General features: G+C 37.6%; 2 protein-coding genes and 1 long non-coding RNA gene across 3 annotated transcripts; all 3 read left to right on the top strand.

Moving 5' to 3' along the window:
- Positions 1–554: 554 nt before the first annotated feature.
- On the top strand, positions 555–12,702 carry LOC139985206 (uncharacterized). Its single transcript, XR_011799347.1, has 3 exons — positions 555–1,065; positions 3,661–3,703; positions 11,897–12,702. It is a non-coding gene; the product is annotated as an uncharacterized lncRNA (long non-coding RNA).
- On the top strand, positions 4,743–6,842 carry LOC139984468 (uncharacterized). The gene has a single exon (XM_071998386.1). The coding sequence runs from the start codon at positions 5,160–5,162 to the stop codon at positions 6,840–6,842; it is 1,683 nt and encodes a 560-aa protein (XP_071854487.1). The 5' UTR covers positions 4,743–5,159.
- A 28-nt stretch (positions 12,703–12,730) lies between the features above and the next one.
- LOC139984625 (zinc finger MYM-type protein 1-like) lies at positions 12,731–17,206 on the top strand. The gene is made up of 3 exons (XM_071998578.1): positions 12,731–13,096; positions 14,783–15,135; positions 16,586–17,206. The coding sequence occupies exons 1-3, from the start codon at positions 12,817–12,819 to the stop codon at positions 17,204–17,206; spliced, it is 1,254 nt and encodes a 417-aa protein (XP_071854679.1). The 5' UTR covers positions 12,731–12,816.
- The last annotated feature ends 6,733 nt before the right edge of the window (positions 17,207–23,939 follow it).

The following is a 23,939-nucleotide window of genomic DNA, read 5'->3' as shown; positions in this document are numbered from 1 at the left end:
ACTGGATAAGTTTGGAATGGAATCAGGATTTGTGACTAAACAAACTTTGAAGTATATCCAGCTAGTCAAGAATGCTAGCCTAGTACTATTAGTGTTAAAATCCTTTGTTAGGCTTTCAGTTCAAGTATTAATTTGTAATTTAGTAATACAGTGCTGGCAGGAACCAGGGCCAGTATATTCAACCAATTTACAAGTTTTTAGAAGTACTAGTAACATTAGTACTAGGTTAGTCTAGAAGTATGCAACTAACCATACTGTTCCATGGAGCATGTAAACAATTCTTTTCCAATTTTTTCATAATGAATATAGATGGGCTTCAAGAACTTTCAATTATGAGTTATGTTCAAGAATTGTGTTATTTTTATTCTGTCTGAAGTTTCGTTTTAATTGAGACAGATAAAAGAATAAATATGGAAATTAATCCTTTCACTTTGAGATTTCTTTTATAAATTAAGGGTTCGAATTCAATCTGGTGCTAACTTTACGTTCAAGAATTGTCTTATTTTTTGGGGTTATTAATCTGTCTGGAATTACATTTTTAATTGAAGCAGATAAAACATTATACAAAAAATAGCAATTAACCCTTTCACTTGGAGAAATTTTTGAGAAATGAAGGGTCATTAGATGCAATCTTGTGCTATATTTTGCAACTTGAAATGATTGATTGTGTTTTAGAAATTTTGGTTTGAATACTTTTTTTAACACTCCACATCCCATCTGGGGGGAGGAGGCACAATGTTTCTGGAGAGGGCACATCCACCCCCCATACCCGGCAACACATAGGCATTGCACTGCATTCAGGTAGTTCTTCCAACATGAACATTTTGTTCAATTTTACTTTCTTACTCTTAGTAAGACTGTCTTATAGCTATTGATTTTGCCTTTTTTGATCAGTGCTGAAAGAAAATCGTAATTGAATTTCATTTTCAGGAATTTATGCTGGTGACTTCAGAAAGTGACACAGACTGATAATACAGCCTTCAGTACAGTCCACGGGACAATCAACAGTCCACTTAAGTTCATTTCAACTTCATCCTTCAACTTGTTCAGGGTCGCTGCAGTAAGGTAATACCTTTGTTTTGCATTTAATATGATAAATGTATGTTCCATGTTCCAACATGTTCCAAATTCTCTCTGTTCCGACGTCTCTATGTTGTGACAAAAAAAAAAATTCAGGGCAATTTTTGTTATCCACAACTTTGGTTTTACCAAGAGAAGTAGTTTTGTAACCCAAATTTCTGGGGACCAATTTTTTGGGAATAAATTTGTTGCGACCCAATTTTTTTTTGGACCCCCATTTTTCAGACCAATTTCTTTACAAAATTTGGTCCGAAATCATGTTGGTCCAATAAAATTTGGTCCCAAATCATGTTGGTCCAAAAAAAAATTGGGTCCAAAATCATCTTGGTCCAAAAAAGTTGGCCCGAAATCATGTTTTCCAAAAAAAATTTGGTTCGAAAATTTTTGGTCCAAAAAAAATTGTAGTGTAAAGAAAATAATTTGGTCCAAAACAATTTTGGTCCGATAAAATGTCCTGAAACATGTTGGTCAAACAAAATTTGGGTCTGAAAAAACTGGGTCCGAAAAAATGTTGGTGAAAAAAAAGAAAGTCCAAAAATTATTTTGTATTGTCGGAACATATAGAGACGTCGGAACTCAAAGTCAAGTAGTTAATAAAAAGCAAACATGATAGTTAATACCATTTATCTCAAAATGTTTATGGCTAATCACACAGGAGACATGTATCCAAAGGATGCAGGATTGTACTCAGGTTGTAGTGTAGCTGCAGGTCTGTACAATTATCAAACAAGTTACTACTATACCTGGTTTATGTCACACTGCACTATTCTGAGTTCTGTATCTTTTCTAAATATTGTATGAAGACAATTAGTATTTAATCAGGGATTTCAAGAAACTTAGCAAGTTTATAGTACAAGTAGAAATAATATGGGGATAGCAATATTGTAGCTTGATATTCTTATTTCATCTTCAAAACAACCACACAGATGTGTCAGTAGCAATTATGTACTCTCAAATATATCAGTTATTGTCAATGGTATAAATGTTCCATCATTTAAAATTCCAAAGTTTAAGCACAACATTCATGTTCATTTAACTTTAGACCAGTAGTCTCTGCAAAATAACCATGTTAACAATAACTACTGTATGGTCACCAAGCTGGCTATGTTTCACATTATGCGGCAGATTACAATCTGGTTCTCTCATCAACATAAACCCTTTTATTCAACAACATCAAATTCTGCCATTTAAATTATGGACTTGTAGGCAACTTTAATACTTAACATAGCAAATTTGCAATTTATAACATTTTGATGTTTGATTCTAGGGGCCATAATATAGATGATATAAGAACTAAACATAATACGCATCATCTACTACACCAGGACATATCTACTGACCACGTTTATAGATTAGCCATATCCCCCAACTCACCCCCCTTCAATTTTTGTCAACAATAAATTGAACAAACAATTCAATCAATTATCAAAATTCATATATATCCAGTGTCTCTAACTGGTATAAAAAGGCCTTGGGTTGCTCTATAATTATGACCTTAGCTGTAAACAAGGCCAAAAATGATCATAATCAATCATCTGCTCATTTGGTATTAAGTCAAATTTGAATAAATTCTTAATATCAATTGCACAGTTATTACAATTTTAAAATGTGGATGTTTGACCCCATGACTTGACTAATGTTATTGTCACCAAAAATATCTACTTCAGCTTCAGCCTTCAGGAAGAGGGGTCGTTTGTCCCCTCAGATTTTTCCCCTTGCCCTTTCAACCCACTTACCAATCCCACTCAGATCTGGTACTCATTACAATTTCTGTAATCAGGTTTCAAATTGCAATATTTTCAGAGGTTAGATATTTTACAGTTGTCCCCATTTGATACATGTTTACACCTCCCAAGAATCTATTTTGTCCCCCCCGGTTGCCCCTCCCCCCCCCAAAACTCCTTCCTGGCTTATTTAGGCTGCTGTTGCCACTGGTGAGATACCTCATGCTTTATCCAAACATTGAACTTGGCTTTTGGACAATTTGCCAACTTTTGTACTTGAGAGGTCAAGCAGCAGTCTCCACTTCAGATTATTATCAGCAGTGATGAGTGATAGAATGCATGCATGGATGGACATTAAGGTTGGGAGTTGGCTATTGCAATCCAATAGTTGACCTGCATCTGGGTGACTTTTGACTGGTATTACTTTCTTTGGTTATTTGAATGTTTGTATCAATTTTTGACAGATCACCTATAGTAAATATATGAACATAATTTTTATGGTGACTTTATGAATTTGATACTTAACCACAGACAAGGTAAACATGACTAAATACCAAGCTGCAATAAAAACTTATATCCTTTCCATTTTCCACTTAATAATATATATAGGCAATATATATAGCTCCTCCGACATAGCACCTAGACGTTTCACACACAGGGTACTGATGACATGACTTAACTTCTTTATCCATGGAAATAGTGAGATACAGTGGTGGCGCTACAGGGGGAGGGGGCATTTGTCCTCTCAGATTTTTCCCTTGCCATTTCAACCCCCACTCAGGTCTGGTACTCATAAAAATTCTAAACAATTTTGCTACCCAAATATTCATATATATTTTTTTTCATTCTCTTCTAGTTCTTGCTGGACCCACTGATATCTGAACAAGTCATACAGCATTGTAAGTATCAACTGTTAAGGTGGATATAATTGATATGTTTTTTACTGGTTTTTAGAATTGTTAACACAATATAAAGAAATTATTGAAAACTAGTATCTTAAAGTAGTATTAAGCACAGTACTGACAATACAACATTTCTGCAAAACAATACCATATTCAAACCACATATATATACTAGAAAAGCAACCACAATATTGAAGCAGAAAATTTACAGGACTACAAATTTCCAAAAAATGAGCATAAGAAAGGACTAGGAGATACTGAAAAGAAGCATAGAAAGTACTGAACAAAGCATAACAAGTACTGTAAAGTACTTGGACAAGCATAAAGGACTGAAGTGTACCAAAAACGCACAAGTACTGTGAGATACTGAAGAAAAGTACCACAAGTACTGCAAGGTACATAAAAGGCATAACAAAGTATTGTTGCATGCATAAAAAGTGCAACAAAATACTGAAGGACATATAGAAATTGCTGGAAAGGGCTAAAAATTGCTGTAAAGCACCGAAAAGAGCGATAAATAGTGAAAGTACTAAAACAGCAAAAAAAACGCTACAAATTACTAACAAAGCATAATATCAAGCACTGAAAATACTCCATTAAAATACTCACCAAAACCTGGAAACTCCTCAAAATTAATGCATAAAAAGTGCTGCAAAGTACTGAGGAACATAAAAAATGCTGCAAAAAAATACCAATTGCTGAAAAGAGCTATAAAACATCAACAGTACAAGAACTGCTATAAATTACTAACAAAGCATAATATAAAGCACTGAAAATACTCCAAATCAAATACTCACCAAAAATATATGTAACAAATGCTGAAAGAGCTAAAAAATTCTGTAAAGCACTGAAAATTGCTGGAAAGCACTGAAAAGAGCTGAAAATTGCTAAAAAGCACTGAAAGGAGCTGAAAATTGGTAAAGGACTGAAAATTGCTGAAAAGCACTGAAAAGAGCTGAAAATTGCTGAAAAACACTGAAAAGAGCCGAAAAGCACTGAAAGGAGCTGAAAATTGCTGGAAAGCACTGAAAGGAGCTAACAATATCAAAAGTACTAAAAAACAAAAGAACCTCTATAAAAAGCTAACAAAGCGTTACATCAAGCACTGAAAATACTGCAAATAAAATACTCAGCAAAAACCCGGAAAATTGCTCAAAATTACGGACAACTCAACAAGTACTTTTACAGAAAACAATTTAAAGCACTCAAAAAGCACTTAACAATATTAAGTAGAATTTCACAGGGATACAAAAAGTACTTGAATTCCAAGCATTGCAATAAAAAACATTCCAAGAAAATTAACACACTGATCAAGTGCTTGTGATAGATATCAAAAATCCAGAACAGCATTTACAGTCAATCACTCTGCACTAATATCCCACAAAAACTGTTGTCCAAAAGGAACTGTTGAAACTATTGAAACAAAACAAACTGTTTTCCACAATATTCTGTCATGCCACGAACAAAAAAATTAAGTTACAGACAGCGAAACAAGGCAAGAAGAGAATCAAAGCAAAATTTAACATCGAACCAAACATGCCAGTCACAACAATATGCAAATAAAACTCTCTCTGAAAAAGCAGTTGAGCAACATTCAGTTGGTCAATCGAACATTACTGATATTAACTTGCAAAGTATACACACTCATGACACATTTACTTTCTTCCCTCCAGATGACTTATGGCGTGATGGAAAGATTGCTATATTAAAGCAGTTCATAACAGACAATAACGAGCAAATTCATACCAGTTCTTATCCAAATTTCCCAAATATTTGCAGTCCAATATTGTATACTAATACTGCAAGACCATGTAATATTTGGAGAATAGTAGGTGATGGGAATTGTTTCTTTCGATCTTTGTCATTCATAATAACAAAGTCTGAAAATAATCATCATATCCTAAGACACTTAATAGTGCAATCTCTTCTGGAATGTGACCTACCATCTACTAGTAAATCTGTTCAGGATTATATTCAAACATCCCATATGTCAGATGATTCAGTGTGGGCTACTGAAGTGGAAATAATGACTGCTGCAAAACTTTTACAAACTGACATTTATACATATGCTGTATCTGGTAGTGAATGGAAATGGCTACGATTTCCAGCATGTGGTAGTCTCTCAGAAAGAATAGATACAAATAAACGTGCAATTTACATACAAAACACAAATAGAAGTCACTTTGATGTTGTGTATGGACTTAATAATACTGATCTCTGTCTAGTAGCACAGAACCTTGAATCTGCACAACCAAAAACAACAAGAGATCGTGTACAAGAAGAACTGAACAGACAAAACTTGTGGCAACAAAATAAAGATGAACAGAAACAGAAAGTGAACACTAAATTACCTCCCAGTAGTAGCTGTTCCAACAGTACTAAACGAATGCAAAAACTTAGAGCAACTAACAGTGCATACAGAGAACAAGAAAGGAAAAAAGACATTATTTACCAAAGAACTTCAAGACAATACAAGATGTACTGTCAAGAACAAATGCAAAAGAATATAAAAAGAATGAAAACCAAGAGGACAGATTTTGTGTACACTCAAAATGAAAAAGTACAGAACAGGAAACGAATGAAAGACACAAGACAAAATGAGGAGTACTCTCAAAAGGAAAAGAAACAAAACATCAAACGGATGAAAGACACAAGACAAAATAAGGAGTACTCTCAAAATGAAAAGATGCAGAACATCAAAAGAGTGAAAGACACAAGACAAAATGAGGAGTTCTCTCAAAAGGAAAAGAAACAAAACATCAAACGGATGAAAGACACAAGACAAAATGAGGAGTACTCTCAAAATGAAAAGATACAAAACATCAAACGGATGAAAGACACAAAACAAAATGAGGAGTACTCTCAAAATGAGAGGAAAAAAAACATCAAACGGATGAAAGACACAAGACAAAATGAGGAGTACTCTCAAAATGAAAAGATACAAAACATCAAACGGATGAAAGACACAAAACAAAATGAGGAGTACTCTCAAAATGAAAAGATACAAAACATCAAACGGATGAAAGACACAAAACAAAATGATAGAACAACAAAGATAGAAGATTTGCCAAATCTGTCCAAAACATATTCTACAAAATCAAAAAGTTACAAATCAGCCAAATACAGCAGAAAGTAACACTTAGTATGCGAAAGAAAAAAACACAAGGGAAGAAATTAACTGCTCAACATTTCAAAACAAATGAAAGTATCAAGCAAATCTTGACCCTAGATGAAGGATTTAGAGTATTCCGAACATTAAGAGGATCCCCTCCCTATTGGGAAAAGTTCAAGAAAGAACTGTTTGCAATGATTCGACAACTTGGAATCCCAACATGGTTTCTATCATTCTCTGCTGCTGAAACAAGGTGGCTTCACCTACTCAAAATCCTTGGAAGAACAGTCAAAAACAAACATTTCACAGATGAAGAACTCTTAAACATGAATTGGAATGAGAAATCTGACCTTATCCAGAGTGACCCTGTCACATGTGCACGTCACTTTGATTACATGTTTCGTAGGTTCTTGAATAATTTCCTGTGTAGTTCATATCATCCAATTGGTGAGATCATTGATCATTTCTACAGAGTTGAGTTCCAACAGAGAGGTTCCCCACACATTCACATGCTAGTTTGGGTCAAAGATGCACCTTTATATGAAAATGCAGCTCCTACAGAAGTAGCATCATTTATTGATCAATTTGTCACATGTAACATACCTGACACAGTCAACCAAACTGTTAACTTGCAATCTCACAGCCATGCAAAGACATGCAGGTAAAAGAGACAAGGTGTTTGCCGCTTTGGGTTTCCTATCCCACCAATGCCTAGAACCATGATTCTAACACCATTGGAAGTTAAAGGCAATGACAAAACTACAGAATTGTACAAGTGCATAAAGGCTTACATGGATGATTTGAAACTTGCTGAAGACATTACTGACACATTTGAAGATATGTTGACAAAGCACAGAAAGAGATTACATTCTTGCTATACGTTCATCCATAACATCAGACAAAATCTTTCTCAAAAGATCACCATCTGAAGTCAGGATTAATGGTTACAATAAAGTCTTGCTAGATACTTGGAGAGCTAATATGGATATTCAATATGTGCTGGACCCATATGCATGTGCCATGTACATTGTATCTTACATTAGCAAAGGACAAAGAGGTATGAGTAACCTTATGCAGCGTGCAACATCAGAAGCAAGAGAAGGGAACATGGACATCAAACAGCAAGTACGACACATTGGAAACAAATTCCTTAATCATGTTGAAATGAGTGCTCAAGAAGCAGTGTACTTGGTTTTACAAATGTCACTCAGAAAAGCCTCCAGGCAGTTTGTGTTTAGAAATACCTCACCATTAGAAGATCGAACAATCCTGATCAAACCATTGGAATATATTCAACAGTTGCCAGATTACTCTACAGATATTGAATGTATGGGACTTATCAGGAAGTATGCTGTCCGACCTAAAGCACTACAACATTATTGCCTTGCAGACTTTGCAGCTTGGTTCAATATCACTAGTAACAACAACAGCAATGAGAGCACTAACAATGATTATGAATTAGATGAAAATGATGATGACCCTTCTATCAAATTGAACAAAGACAGCACTACCCATGACTATGAATCACATGATAATGCTGATGACAATGATATGCAGGATACTGGTGAGGTGAAATGCTATACTGTTGGTGCATTAAACTTTAGAAAAAGAAACAAAGCCAAGATCATCAGATATGTTCGGTTTAACAAGGAAAATGATGCAGAAAAGTACTACAGAGAGCAACTGATGTTGTTTTTTCCTTGGAAATCTGAGAATAATATCATAGAGTCATGTGATACGTACCAAGAACGATACCTTCAGGTTGAATCCAAGATTAAAGACAAGGAAGCAGAATATAACCACAGTGGAGATATCATTGACCAGGCAATAGATGATATTGAAAATGAAGACCCTGAGATGTATGATGAGATTGCACCAAATACAGAACATATGGAAAAGGCTCATCGAGACGAAAAGGATAAACAACAAGTGAAAATCCCTTCCAATGAATCACCTGAATTGTACGATATTGGACAAGACATTGGGATTGCAGTCAATAGTGCAAACATAGAAGAATTGCAAAAACCTCGCTTGCCTGATTCTGAATACAGAACTCTAGTACGCAGCCTCAAGAAACAACAGAAAGACTTCTACTATGTACTGCATTGGTGCAAAACAAAACAAGAACCACTGTACACATTTCTCACTGGCGGAGCTGGTGTAGGAAAATCTCAAGTATTGAAAGCTCTCTACAATGCACTTTTGAAATACTATTCTAGCCAACCTGGAAGTGATCCAGATGATACTCACATTCTTCTAATGGCACCAACAAGCAAAGCAGCTTATGGTATTAAAGGCAGTACCATTCACAGTGCTCTACTCATTCCAGCTAGTCAAGGATTTCATTACAAGGCATTAACATCAGACAAGTTAAACTCACTTCGAGTGAAGTTCCAAAATTTGAAAATCATTTTCATTGATGAAATATCTATGGTTGGTAATGGAATGTTTACATACATAGATAAAAGACTGCAACAAATTATGGGTAGCAAGAACATATTTGGAGGTGTTAGCATTATTGCTGTTGGTGATCTCTTTCAACTCAAGCCAGTGTTTGATGGATGGATATTTAATGATCTAACTCATGATTATGGTCCACTTGCATCTAATTTATTGAGAGATCATTTTATGGCCTTTGAACTAACTGAAATCATGCGACAAAAAGATGACCAGAGTTTTGCTGAACTTTTGAACCGACTAAGAGAAAATAGACAAAGAGATAATGATTTCACGCTGCTGAACAATAGACAGTTTACAGCCGACAATGTTCCATCAAATGTTACACATGTTTATCAGACAAACCTAAGAGTGAATGCACACAATGATGAATTTTTTTCAAAACTAGACACTCTAAAGCTCACAATTAGATCTCAAGACATTGTCGTAGGTGATGTCCCAAACACAGTCAAACAGAAAATACTGACTTGCATACCGAACAACCCTCAAAAGACGATGGGATTATTCACTGAACTCTCCTTGGGCATTGACCAACGAATTGACCTCTGTCTCAATGAAGTATATAGAGAATGTACATGATCAGAACATTCACACTATATGGGTACAGTTCGATGACATTATTGTAGGTAAAGCATGTCGACACTCTAAAAGAGAACTGTATCATTGAAAGCTTGCTTCAACATGGACACCAATATCAAGAAGTAGTCGACAGTTCAGGATTGGTCGCAACAAAAATGCAGAAGTTATGCGGAAACAATTTCCCCTCAGACCAGCAACTGCAAAGACAGTCCATAGATGTCAAGGAGATACAATGAAAGAGATAGGTGTTGAAAATATGCAGCCATGCATTTGAAAGTACGGACAGCACCACCATCATTCATCAAAATGTAAGATCACTGAGGAGACACATGTCTGACATTATTCATGACAGCACAATCACATCTGCTGATATTCTACTATTCACTGAATGCCATTTATCAGAAGCAGTAACAAATGATGAGCTGTACATTGAAGGATTTACACTATTCAAAAACATCCCATCTCATGCTCCTGTCTCAAATTCCCCATATGGCACTGTAATCTACACTAAGAATAATATCACAACACTGACTGAACATACTCTGAATACAAATAATATTGAAATCTCCTTGACAACCAAAGACACATGTGCTGGAACTATTCAAATTGCACTAATTTACAAGTCTAAAAAGGTTCCCATGCAACAATTCCATGATGCATTGAATAACTTTCTAAGTCTATGTGACAAAGTCACAAGATCATTCACAAGATCATTCACAACAAACATTGATTATTGGTGATTTGAATGTTGATGTACTCCAAAACACACCAGAAAAAAACAGCCTTCTCTCTTTATTAACAAGAACATTCAAATACAAACAAATCATACTTACTCCTACAACAGACTATAACTCATGTTTAGATCATATCTACACAAATATTCCTACAAGTAAAACAATTGGTAGTGGAGTCCTTGAGAGCTATTACAGTGATCACAAAGCAACTTGGATTTCTCTGCAAAACTTCCATGAAAACACAAGTTAAACCAAAATATGTGTACCATATGTCTTATGTGCTCAACTTTGAACAAAATTTAAGCAAATTTGAACCAAATTTTGAAGTAACTTAAGAAACTTTTATATTTCTTTGAAAAGTGAAACAAAATTGATGATATTTCTTTAAAAAATGGAACAAAATTTATGAAACTGAAATCACATTTCATTAATCTTGCAAATTTTAACAAATATGTAAAAAACCAGAACAAAATTTGAACATTCATGAACAAACTTGAACACAATTTGAACAAATCTTAACAAAACTTGAACAAACTTGAACATATTTTGAGATTTCTTCCAAATATTTTTTCCAAATTTTAATAAATGTCAACCAAATTTGAACAAACTTTAATTAAATTTGAACAATATTTGAACAAAAGTGGAAGAAACTGGAGCGAAATTTGAAGAAGGTTGAACAAATCGTGAAAAAAATTTCAACCAATTCGAATAACCTTGACAATGTTATGAACAAATTTGAACCAAATTTTTAATTTCTGTACAAAATTGAACAAAATTGATGAAACTGAAACCAAATTTGAATAACCTTGCAAATTTGAACCAAAATTTAACAAACTAGAACAACATCCAGCTAAAGATAACAAGGTATCACGTTTCATTATTGTCTGCATTTTGTAGCGACACAAACAAAACTTCACTTGCAAGCAACAGAATGTTAACTTTTTCAGATGTCCGCACGCAGTTTGGACGAGTCTTCAGTGCCTTTAAATCCAAGTCCATGCATATCGATGACAATCAAATTTACAAAATTTAACTTCTCCAGTAATCAAAGCAAACTTGAAAACTTGTTTACAGAGGCCAGCTGCCCACCCCGTTGCCAGTCCTATCATTACGAATAACATTATAATCGGGAATTATAATAATTGATGTGGTTATATTGTCATGAAACCAGATTTTCATAGTTGCAGCAAACCTAAAAGAGCAATTTAATGAAAAACACAATAGGTCATTAGTTAATGATTTTTTCAGAGACTGCAGGTATTCAAATGAATTAAGATAATATTTGTTTCTATAATCTTTTCATTGCAGATTCATGAGCCATAAATTAGGCTCATAACTTCAGCAATCGTGAGCGCAGAAATGGACCAAAGAACATACAGTTCACCATACTCAATAAAGATGAGTTACAATAGCTGACCCTCCCAACCGATAAAACGGACAGCTTTCTTGAAGGAGCCACCATAGTTGAGAAGTTTAAGTTCATATATTTTACAAAACGACCGTACAGTTTATATCTACTATTTGAAAAAAATAAACAATATCAATGTATTTAAGATATCTGAGTATTTGTCTTTTTTCAGTAATTTGACAAAAGTTAATTTTCAGACATTTAATTCAATAACTCCCAGTGCCAAGGTGTGACATGAATGATATTTTGGGACAAGTTGCGAATGGTATAGGGAAATATTTTAAAACCTAACGGTCATTTGATTCAAAGTCACCAAGGGTCAATTAATGTTAAAAAAACTAGTATTTTGGGGGAGAAATGGGCATGAATGGGCAAAGAAAAAATGATTTAAGTTTTATAATAGTTCTGATGCTGTATTCACATTTCACTGATCAAAAATGTCAATTGGCTGACCTCCGGGTGACCTTTTGGTGTGAAGTTATGTATTCAAGTTCAAAGTTAATTTTTAGACATTTAATGCAATAACTCTTAGTGCCAAGGTGTGATACAGTTGATATTTTGGGACAAGTTGTGAATGGGGTGGTAGAACATTTTCAAACTAAACGGTTATCTGAGGTCACCAATGTTATCACATCTGTAGACCCGCTTGTAGGTGACTTTATATTTCTTACAATTTTGACGTCACATGCAGATCTCAAAAGTGCCTTCCGATCAAAAATCTGATCACATTTGTGATCACAAAAGTGTTGGTTATTTTATGCGTACAAGTAGGACCACAATTATTTGGACTATTTGAGCCCAATCTTGCTATGATAATATTATGTGTATTGTCATATACCCCTACGCAAGGAACCGCAGTGCCCTTGGGCTCTTGTTAGATTTACGATCCATGTTCTCTGCCATGAGAAAACGTCAGAGTGAGGAGCCACCTGCAAGAGAGAATGAACAGCATAAGAAGATCTGTACAGCCACATATGATTTGCCAGGGACATCATTCCAGATCGAGGACGATGAAAGTAGTCTAGATGGTGACAACAGAGATTCGAGTGAAGAAGACCTGTCAGATGAAGAACCACTCGGCCCTATCGTAGAGCGAGAAGGTAACTACTGTACATTTTAACTATTGTTGGATAGTGGATGCCACAATATCCTGTGACAATCTGCTCTGTGTCTTTCACGTCTGCGTCCGGTCATGTAACCTAGTGTAGGAAGAGTGGGGATTCTCTCAAAAGATCCCTCGTGAGATAAATGACTGCAATAATAAGCTATAATAATTTATTTGTTTTGTAATTTAGACCAATCCCAAACTATCAGCCTACTGCTAAGGCGTGCCCGTATGCTGTTGTAAGCGTAATGCTCTGTATTGGCAGTATTGTAGGTGAGAACAGTGAAATTCTCCACAATTGGAAAAAAGGGTGTGGGCATTTATGGTTCAAAATTGAGGCGTACAACTCTATCTAGCCTATACACTATGTCATCGAACAATGCCTGTTGAAAACCTAAGATCAAGGAGACATGAAGCCAGCTGCTTCCTTATCTTCTCTTCTAAAGCAGTGATTATGTGTCACATCATCGTGTCTCCCAGAAGACTACCCAGTAGGGTCAACCACATACGGTGCTCAAGTCCTCTGACATGTCCCCGTGGGTGGTGCGAGTGAGTCCATCTATGAGACATGCCTTGTTGAAGAGCACTGCCAAAAAAAAGCCTCTGAGGCATTCAATAGATCAAAATTCGCTAGCTATTTGTTATAATTCTGCTGCTCTACGACCAGCCCCGACAGACAAAGGCAATTCTAATTGTGAAAATGGGCACTTTGAGAACTTCTGAACACTTTTGGGCGGAATGGTGGCAGAGCAGTATCAGTGACGCTTTGCATGCAAACATTCCGAGTTTGACTCCAGCATACACCTCAGCTTGCAGTTGTGATGGGCGAGGTCATGATTTCCTTGATTCCGCTGTAACGCAGCGGACTTGTGGGTTTCTGGAGTTCACCGATTGTCCCGTCAAATGGGGACGTGAAACGGGGGGCCCAGGAGCAGGTTGGGATTAATTACACCCCTGCCTTGATGTCATCTGAGCACTAGGGGAGTTTTCGCTGGTGCTCATCCACGATCAAAACAGCCAGGGTTCCTTAAAGGCCAAAGGTCATGTAATAGATTCAAACTAGCATAAGTGGAAAGAGGGCACGTGAAAACCTCACACCCCAAATTTTAAGATTCTAGCATGTTGCATCGCTGAGTTATTTCAATTTACTTTTGGGAATCGATGACGTCATGGGGGCACGGTGCGGAGGTTGCCCATAGACTGTACACACTAAATGCTGAGATTTTGCACCTTGATAATAGAAAGACGGAAAGTGATATTTAAAAAGAAATGGATGAGATTATTCTATGAACAATTCTGTACGTTTCTATTTAGATCCCATTTTTGGCTTTGTGTTACAGAGGTTCCCGCGGTCCACCCCATGACGTCACAATGCGTGTTGCGCAATACCAGTTGCTGCTCATTTTCGCACACTTTTCGCTTGAATTCCGAAATGTAGCTTATATTACCTTAGTGTACTATACCTAAGGTAAAATATTTACTGAAGTCATATGTATATGACCTTTAATGAGCCCTAATTGGATTCCTGAACCCGTAGCAATCGAATAAAAAAATAAACTGGGAAAGGTAATTTAAGCACTGCTAGTTGAAGACGATGATTGAACATCGAGGCGGACCGTGGAAACATCCATCTTATAACCCTAGCCCTTTCTTTACAACTTCCTGCTTTTGTATTTCACAGAATACATAAAGCCACCTGGTCCCGATGACATTTCACAGACTCCATCGGATGGTCCAACACAGCCAAAGATTTCATATCCCGCCAGGCATCAGGACCACAAGCGGGCGTTCCAGGCAGCATGGTACCAAGTGCACCCTCGGTTGGAATATTCTCAGAGTTCCGATGCTGCCTTCTGCTTCGCCTGTCGCCACTTCCTTGACCAGAACATACATGCTGAGGAAACCTTCACCAGTGGTGGATTTTACAACTGGAAGAAGGCTCAAGGGAAGAAGGGGAAGTTCGCAAAGCACCATGCTGCAGACTACCATGTCAACGCGATGGTTACCTGGTCGTCATTCAAAGCTAGTCAAAAGGTTAGTTGAAGGATAATAATTTATTAATTGAAATTGCCGCAGACATGTGTCGGTGCTGGATACACTTGAGAAAGTGGTTACACTCATCTCAGTTAGCTCAATTTCCAGAGCACCTACCCATGACTTCAGGAGACTGATATTTTATTTTGGTCTTTGAGGGAACTTGGAATACTTAACGGGGACCTGTTGCCACATTGCTGATCTCGCTCGGTGTCAGTAAAATGATGCAGTACGGTAGTACCCAGTCCCCCCCCCCCCCAGACCCAGAGTGTCGTATTGAAAAGGGCACATAAAATAGAGATTGTGTTCACTTCCTAGCCTCACCATGGATTGCAGTTCCACTCTGTGTTTTCTATACACAAATAGTTTGGTAGACCCTAAAATGGTCTGGCAAGGTTGCCCCTTTGCTTGAAAAATGTCATGTCCAACAGCTTGGAGGAAGTTTTTCAGCCGGGTTATCCAAACTTGTAGTGTAGATACGGTATATATTACACCTAAATCAATTCTCAGGCATAGTACAGTGTTGTGTAAAAAAATCCCACAGGTCATCTGATCATCTTAGACTGAGGTAGTTCAGCCACAGGTACCAGAACACACGCACCAGCTGCCTGGTACCCCCTACTGACAAACTTAACTGGAAAATGTACCCAACAAATTCAATTGGGAATAGTAGACTATTACCAGATTCCATGGGATAATTTCTGGGGGTATCCTTGCCCACGGGGTTCTTGATAAGCGGGGCCCAGGGGCGATAAGCCCCCTGAAATGTATCAATAACCCCTGGTCCTGATGAAATTTTATACACCAGGGGCTATTTCTGGGGGCAGATCGCCCAGAGTTCTCCAGTTGATCACACTGGAGTAAGAGATGCACCATGCACTTTTTTAATGTTTTGAGAGCAGACTAACACTGTTGTGTATGTAATAATGCATGTGAGCCAGGTTTTATAGCCTCTGGGGTTGACTTTCTCATTGGAAGCTGTGGTACTCCTCGATGCAGAACACGAGGAAGTGATCAAAGCCCCTGGTCCTACCAAAATAATCCCTGGTCCAGTGCCAGAATCCACAAACTGAAAAGTAACCCCTGGTCTCTGGTCCCTCATGTCGACCCCTGCTTGCCCAGTCAAGAAGAATGTCCTGTTCTTATCACCTGCTCAATACAAGAAAGTTTGATATTGTTAATCGCTATATAATGACAGCAAAAACAAATTTGTCGACCTTGAACTGCATTCATGATTGATTGTTAGTTCAACGTTGGTCTCAAGACCTCCATAACCGGAGCACTGTCTGCCTCTTTTCATTGCTCATACTTTCATAGTCTCCTTATTGCGTACATATTCCATTCAACAAGGGAATCATTTTGTCCATCTGGAAGAGCTCCCTTCAATTTGCCAATTCTAATAACGTGTATATATATTTTCTTTTCCATGCAAATCGGTTCTGTTCAACAGCTACTGTGTGACCAGCACAAGAAAGAAGTCCGGGAGAACCGGCACTTCATCAAGACAGTTGGTGAAATCCTCCTCGTTACAGGGATGCAGAACATTGCCCAGCGAGGCCACCGGGAAGACGCTACTTCCGACAATGTTGGTAATCTGAAACGTTTGCTGCGGTTGGTCAGTGGCCATGATGACATCATCAGGAAGCGTCTGGAAGAGGATCCTCGGAATGCCAAGTATACGAGTCCTGAGATCCAGAATGAGATGTTGGCAACCCTAGCCCTAATGGTCCGCGACGAGATCTTGCCAGAGATGTTGGAGGCTGAGCAGTTCTCCATTCTGGTTGATGAGACCAGGGATGACCGGAAAACGGAGCAACTGTCACTAGTTGGGAGGTACTTCCATGGTGGGAAAATCAAGGAGAGCTTCCCCTGCTTTAAAGACACGGATGGCCTGGATGCTGCCTCTCTGTGTGAGACCATCATTCAGCTGTTGGGCGGATATGGCCTCGACTACAGGAAGAATGTTGTTGGTCAGGGCTATGATGGGGCAGCAGTGATGAGTGGAGCCTTGTCTGGTGTGGCGAAGCGAGTCCAAGAGATTGCTCCTTCAGCAGAGTATGTGCATTGCTGATTTGATTTGATTTTATTCGGCAAGATATCAATCTTCATCTGCATACAAACCAAAAATTGCACATAAAGATAAAGATTTAAAATATAACAAGGGAATATACTTAAATGCATCAAAAAGAAGATAACATGCCAAGGATAACCCTTTAAGCTTAAAGCTTATTTCCAAAGGGGTCCTTATAACCAATAAAATACAAAAGATAAGAAATAAACTATTAAAACATCTAAAACATGCATACAAACACTGTAAACCAGAATGAAAACATTTCATGGTTCCTTGCTGCTGTTCATTAGTTCCATTCATAGGGAAATTTCTAACAAAGCCCTAATACAACAACAGTAATTTATGCTCACAAACTTTTGTTGCCAAAGTAATGCTAAGCCCTGATATCAATTGCAACACACATCAGTGTGTGAAGACTATCTACCATTATCATCATACCAAGTTTGACGAAATTCCGACTAGTAATAGTAGCCAAGTAATTGCAATTTGGAGTATTTCACGTTTGACCCCATGACCTCATTAATATTCATGAATGAGCACCAAAATCAACAGGGTTAATCTACTTACTATGGGCCACCCACTCACCGAGTATGGTAATGATTGGTCATTCCCTTGTTGAGTTATTGTGCATACAAACTTTTCATAACGAAATAATGCTAGCCCCCCCCCCCCTTATAAACATGCATGATATCAATTGCAACACACATCAGTGTGTGGAGACTATCTACCAATATCATCATACCAAGTTTGACGAAATTCCAATAAATAGTAGCCAAGTTATTGCAACTTGGGAGTTTTTCACGTTTGACCAGTGACCTCATTAATATTTTTAAACTTTGACCTCGTATAACTTCGCACACGAAGGTCACACGGGGGTCAACCTATTGACATTTATGATCAGAAGGTACCTTTGACATCTGAAAATAGCATCGAAACAAAAAAGGTCACCAGTGGTCAAATTGAGGTCAAGGGTCACCCACTGGATTACATTGAAGCAACTCCCAACCTTAACGGACAGTTCGTTCTCAAGTTATCACAAAAATACTAGTTTTTTTTATCATTAATTGACCTTTGGTGACCTCGGATCACATGACCGTTACGTTTGAAAATATTCCCCTATACCATTTGCAACTTGTCCCAAAATATCAACCGTGTCACACCTTGAAACAGAGTTATTGCATTAAATGTCTGAAAATTAACTTTCACCTCGTATAACTCCGCACACGAAGGTCACACGGGGATCAACCCATTGACATTTATGATCGGAAGGTACCTTTGACATCTGAAAATAGCATGGAAACTGTCAAAATCCCCAAAACATGAAAAGGTCACCAGAGGTCAAATTGAGGTCAAGGGTCACCCAGATGCGGGTCGACAATTGGATTAAATTGAAGCAACTCCCAACCCTAACGGACCATTCGTTCTCAAGTTATCGCAAAAATACTAGTTTGTTATCATTAATTGACCTTTGGTGACCTCGGATCACATGACCGTTAAGTTTGAAAATATTCCCCTATACCATTTGCAACTTGTCCCAAAATATCAACCGTGTCACACCTAGGAACTGGGAATTATTGCACTAAATGTCTGAAAATTTACTTTGACCTCATATAACTTCACACACAAAGGTCACCTGGGGTAAACCTATTGACATTTTTGATTGGTGAGATGTGAATATAGCATCAAAACTGTACAAATTCAAACATTTTTTTCTTTGCCCATTTTCTCACCCAAAATACTATTTTTTTAACATTAATTGACCTTTGATGACCTCGGATCACATGACCGTTAAGTTTGAAAATATTCCTCTATACCATTTGCAACTTGTCCCAAAATATCAACCTTGTTACACCTTGGTACTGGGAGTTATTGCATTAAATGTCTGAAAATTAACTTTGACCTTGTATAACTTTACACACAAAGGTCACCCGGGTGTCAACCCATTGACATTTTTGATCGGAAGGTACCTTTGATATCAAAATGTAGCATCAAAACCAAACATTTTCTTTTTCGCCGTTTTCTACCAAACTAAGCACATTTTTTCTAATCCGACCTTTGACCTTTTGACCTTTGTTTCAAATGTAGTTTGATCTGCTGATTCCAAAAATCAACACGACAAGTCTGTACAGCCATCCTAACTACGACCGAAAACTTTGACCCCATATAAGTTCGCACACAAAGGTCACACGGGGGTCAACCTATCGATATTTATGATCGGAAGGTACCTTTGACATCTGAAAATAGCATCGAAACTCAAAATCCCCAAAACATGAAAAGGTCACCAGAGGTCAAATTGAGGTCAAGGGTCACCCAGATGTGGGTCGACAATTGGATTACACTGAAGCAACTACCAACCCTAACGGACAATTCGTTCTCAAGTTATCGCAAAAATACTAGTTTTTTAACATTAATTGACCTTTGGTGACCTCAGATCACATGACCGTTAAGTTTTAAAATGTTCCCCTAACCAGTTCACAACTTGTCCCAAAATATCAACCTTGTCGCACATTGGCACTGGGAGTTATTGCAGTTTTAGTATTTTGGGTTTTTGGACCATAACTGACCTTTGGTGACCTTTGTGGGCACCAAAAACAATAGGGTTCATCTACTCACTATGGGCCACCCACCCACCAAGTTTGATCATGATCAGTCAATCCCTGTTGAGTTATCGTGCATACAAGCCAAAGCGTCACACACACACATACACACACACATACACACACACACGCCAACCTGAATACATAGGTTCCTTTGCTTTTAGCAAGGAACCAAAAAGAAAGATATTAACAAGCTAGACATTCATATGATTTAAAAGGTAGGCTTTGGCATCTTTTTGAAAATTGTATTTCAGCAGGATGGATTTATGTTTTCAGGTAGCCTGTTCCAGTTTTTAATTGCATTGTAATAAAAAGACCCAGCACAGTGCGTTTTAATTTTGGGAAGTTGAAAATTAAAACTACTACCTCTTGTGTTATGGCTATGAACACTATTTACTCTAATAAAACTCTCCCTCATATAGACTGGAGAGGTACCATGGAAAACATTAAAAACATGATTAAGACGAAGCTGTTCAGCCCTAGTGTTGATGTTCAAAATACCAAGAGTTTTAAAGTCAGCATGGTTAATGTGGTAATAAAAATCTTTACCCAGAATGAATCTGATAACTTTGTTCTGGGCACATTGTAATCTACGAGCGTGGTACTTAGAAATACCTCCATACCAAGATGAGATGGAATAATCAAACAGACAAAGAACAAGGGCTGTACAGATGGTCTTTTTCACATTTTGATTAAAATAATTAGCTTGCCTGTAGAGGAATTTGAGTCGAGAATTTGTTTTACTAATAATGCCAAGAACAACTTGTTCGCCATCAAGGTATTGGTTTAACTCCAGACCGAGGTAAACAATGTTTGGCCTTAATCAGTTGACCATCACAAATGATTGAGAAGTCAGTATACTGACCAAGTTTACGTTTCGTCCCAAACAAAATCAACTCGGTCTTACCCATGTGTAACGACAATTTGTTTTTCAATGAGCCATTTATTGCCACTCTCCAGGTTAGATGAAAGATTTTTTTAAATATTGTTAGGATCTTTGTCAGAGTAAATTAAAGCACTGTCATCGGCATATTGTAAAAGCAAGCAATTGATGGAGTTTGGCATATCATTTACATAGCAAACAAATAAAACGGGGCCCAGATTCAACTCTATTTATGCTAACAACTTGCCGTCTACCAGAAAGATAAGATTGGAACCAGTCAATTGATGTACTGTGGACACCCATTGCGGACAGCTTATTACATTATTGCGGACAGCTTATTGCGGACAGCTTATTACACAAAATTTGATGGTCTACACTGTCGAACGCCTTCTGGATATCCAATAAGATCATGCCGGTATAATTACCAGCGGCAGTTTGTTTCCTGATATGATCTTGCAGATGAATAAGGTAAGTGTCGGTTGAATATGATCCTCTAAAACCAGATTGGAATTGGTAAATGAGATTATTGTTAACCAGATAATCGTTCAGTTGATGGAAAACAGCTTTCTCTAAGAATTTTGACACAACAGAGAGGATGCTCACTGGTCTATAGTTTCCAGCTTCAAGCTTACTCTTCTTTTTATGAAGAGGAATGACTTTTGCGATTTTCATGTCATTAGGAACAACACCACATCTTAAAGAAGCATTAATAATATGTGTGATGGGGCCTGTAATAACCTCAGCAGCATCTTTAATAAAACGCCCCGGGATACCATCGAGACCAGTACTTTTACTTATGTGAAGACTATGGATCTCATTCAGGACAAATTCCTCATTAATTTCTTCAAGCTGTAAAAAATCTGGAACAACACTCTTATACTGATTTTTAAAAACAGGTGAGTCCACATCGTACGAGTTAAACTCTTGCTTTGGAAGTTGATTCACAAGATCTGATGCAACATGAGTAAAAAAATGATTGAAATGATCAGCAACATCCTTTTTATCATGGCATTTTTCGCCATTCACATCTAAAACAGTATTTGATGATGTATTAGACTTTGATTGGTAGCCAAGAGTCTTGAGATGTTTCCATAACTCTTTAGGCTTGTCTTTGTATTCGTCTATTTTTTCAATCCTCTAATGACGTTTGGCGTTTCTTATGTCATTATGAACTTTGTTGCGCATCTTACGGTACATTTGGTAATTTTCAGATCAGTGGGTATCCCCCCGGGACCTACGTAACCAACTGTCCCGTTCACGAATACTCTCGAGAATCTCAGCTGAAATCCAGGGATCAGACTGATTTTTGATCCTAACTTCCTTAACTGGAGCCACAGAATCAAGAACAGTGGTAAATATACCCCGGAAACATACCCACGATTCGTCAACATTATCAGACATATAAACAGAAGACCAGTCAACCTTTTTCAGCTCATCAACAAAATATTCCTTATTGTACTTTTTTTAGGGACCTAATCTGAATCCCTGTATGGGAATCAAACTTGGTTTTGATGTTACCCCTTGTACAATAAACAATGTAATGGTCGCTTATACCATATGGTATGACCCCATATTGCTGGATTTTTTTCATATTGTTACATAAAACATGATCAATGGCTGAGGATGATGTGTCAGTGACTCTTGTAGGAGTATATATCAACTGTTTGAAACCAGACATATTCAAAATATTTTGGTAGTTCTTATACTTATCATCTGCCTTGATACTACACATGTTAATATCACCGATAACTATAACATCAAAGTCATTAGGAAGTTTAGTCAGAACATGCTCCAACTTATTGGTGAAATCAGATTCTAGATGGGTTTGAGACCGAAAACAAATACCAATAATAACGGGTTTTGACATTGGTAGAAGAATCTCTACCCAAACTGCTTCAATATTTGGCTCATGTAAATCTGGCCTGGGATTAAAAGCTAGACTAGATCTCACATAAATACAGACATCTCCTCCATGTCTGTTACGGTCATTGCGAATCACCGAAAAGCCGGGAATTTAAATTTCACAGTTGGTAACAGAGTCATCAATCCAACTCTCGCTGATGCCAAAAACAATAGGTTTAGTTTCACAGGCAATCAGCCTAACCTCAGACATTTTAGGAGTGAGGGATCTAGCATTCAAGTGAATACAGTGAAAGCCTTTGGTACGAAAACAGTCATAAATGTCATTATCACAATTATTGTCGGTTAAAGTTGGTGAACTTGGCGCTGAGTTAGCATCCGTCTTCGGGTAGCCAGCATTCAACACATCATGACGAGTATCAGAGTCATCACCTTTAGATCTAATGGTGGCAGATGCGGATACACTAGAAGTTTTGTTGTTGTGGCTACGACGCCTTTTCTTACGACGAGTGGGACGGTTTGCATTTAATTTAAGATCTTTTCAGTTCTGCCAAACTTCAGTGGGCAAACGATGAGAACCATTCATATTCAGAAGAGCCTCCCGACTGTATGTGATGGGCAACTTAGTTTGTGTGCTGGCTGATGGGATAGCACTTGAAACATTTGCTCTGGTAATATCATTGTTATTGTCACATTGAGGACCGAGATTGGGATTTATATCACCGGCGATGAGAAAGCGATCATGAAAAGTTACTGATGAGTTGGGAGTACAGGGTAATGCCCTTGCCCACAACATGTTTCTGAGTTATTGATTGACTTACCAAAGGTCTATGAACACAGCTGATTCCATTGTATAAATAGGACAATACACCAAGCTGATTACTTTGAGTTCCAAACAGCAGACCTAATCCATACAGCATAAAGAGTTGAACTAGTGCCATGGTTGAATTCCAATATCCTTACAAAAGCTTAGATGATATGCATGGATGAGCTAGCTAATGGCTCTGTTGGAATGTCTGTGGCTACTATGGTGCACTATATATAGTCAGGGTTGAAAAACAGGGGAGATGATGACCAGAAAAACTCACAAAATCCAACCAAAGATGCCACATATGAATGTCCAGTAGGTTCTAGAAGTAACAAACAGCAACTGGTAAAAAACTCCGGATCAAAAACACACTAGTAACAGCGAAAAACGTAAAAATTCAGAAGTGTGAGAGCTGTTGCTACACGCTCAATCACCAATCACCGACCCAAGTGCTTGCTATGCCCATAGACTGAAACTTGTCATCGTGGATGCATGCAAGTCTGTCAAGGAAGCAAGACATTTTTTCGCCTTACTGCAGCAGCTATACGTGTATGTGTCGGGTTCGTATATCCACCAGAAGTGGCT

This window comes from Apostichopus japonicus, chromosome 17, assembly GCF_037975245.1.
Source record: "Apostichopus japonicus isolate 1M-3 chromosome 17, ASM3797524v1, whole genome shotgun sequence".
Taxonomy (NCBI): Eukaryota; Metazoa; Echinodermata; class Holothuroidea; order Aspidochirotida; family Stichopodidae; genus Apostichopus; species Apostichopus japonicus.
Note: the sequence above shows the minus strand (reverse complement) of the source record. Positions and strands in the feature narration are given on the sequence as shown.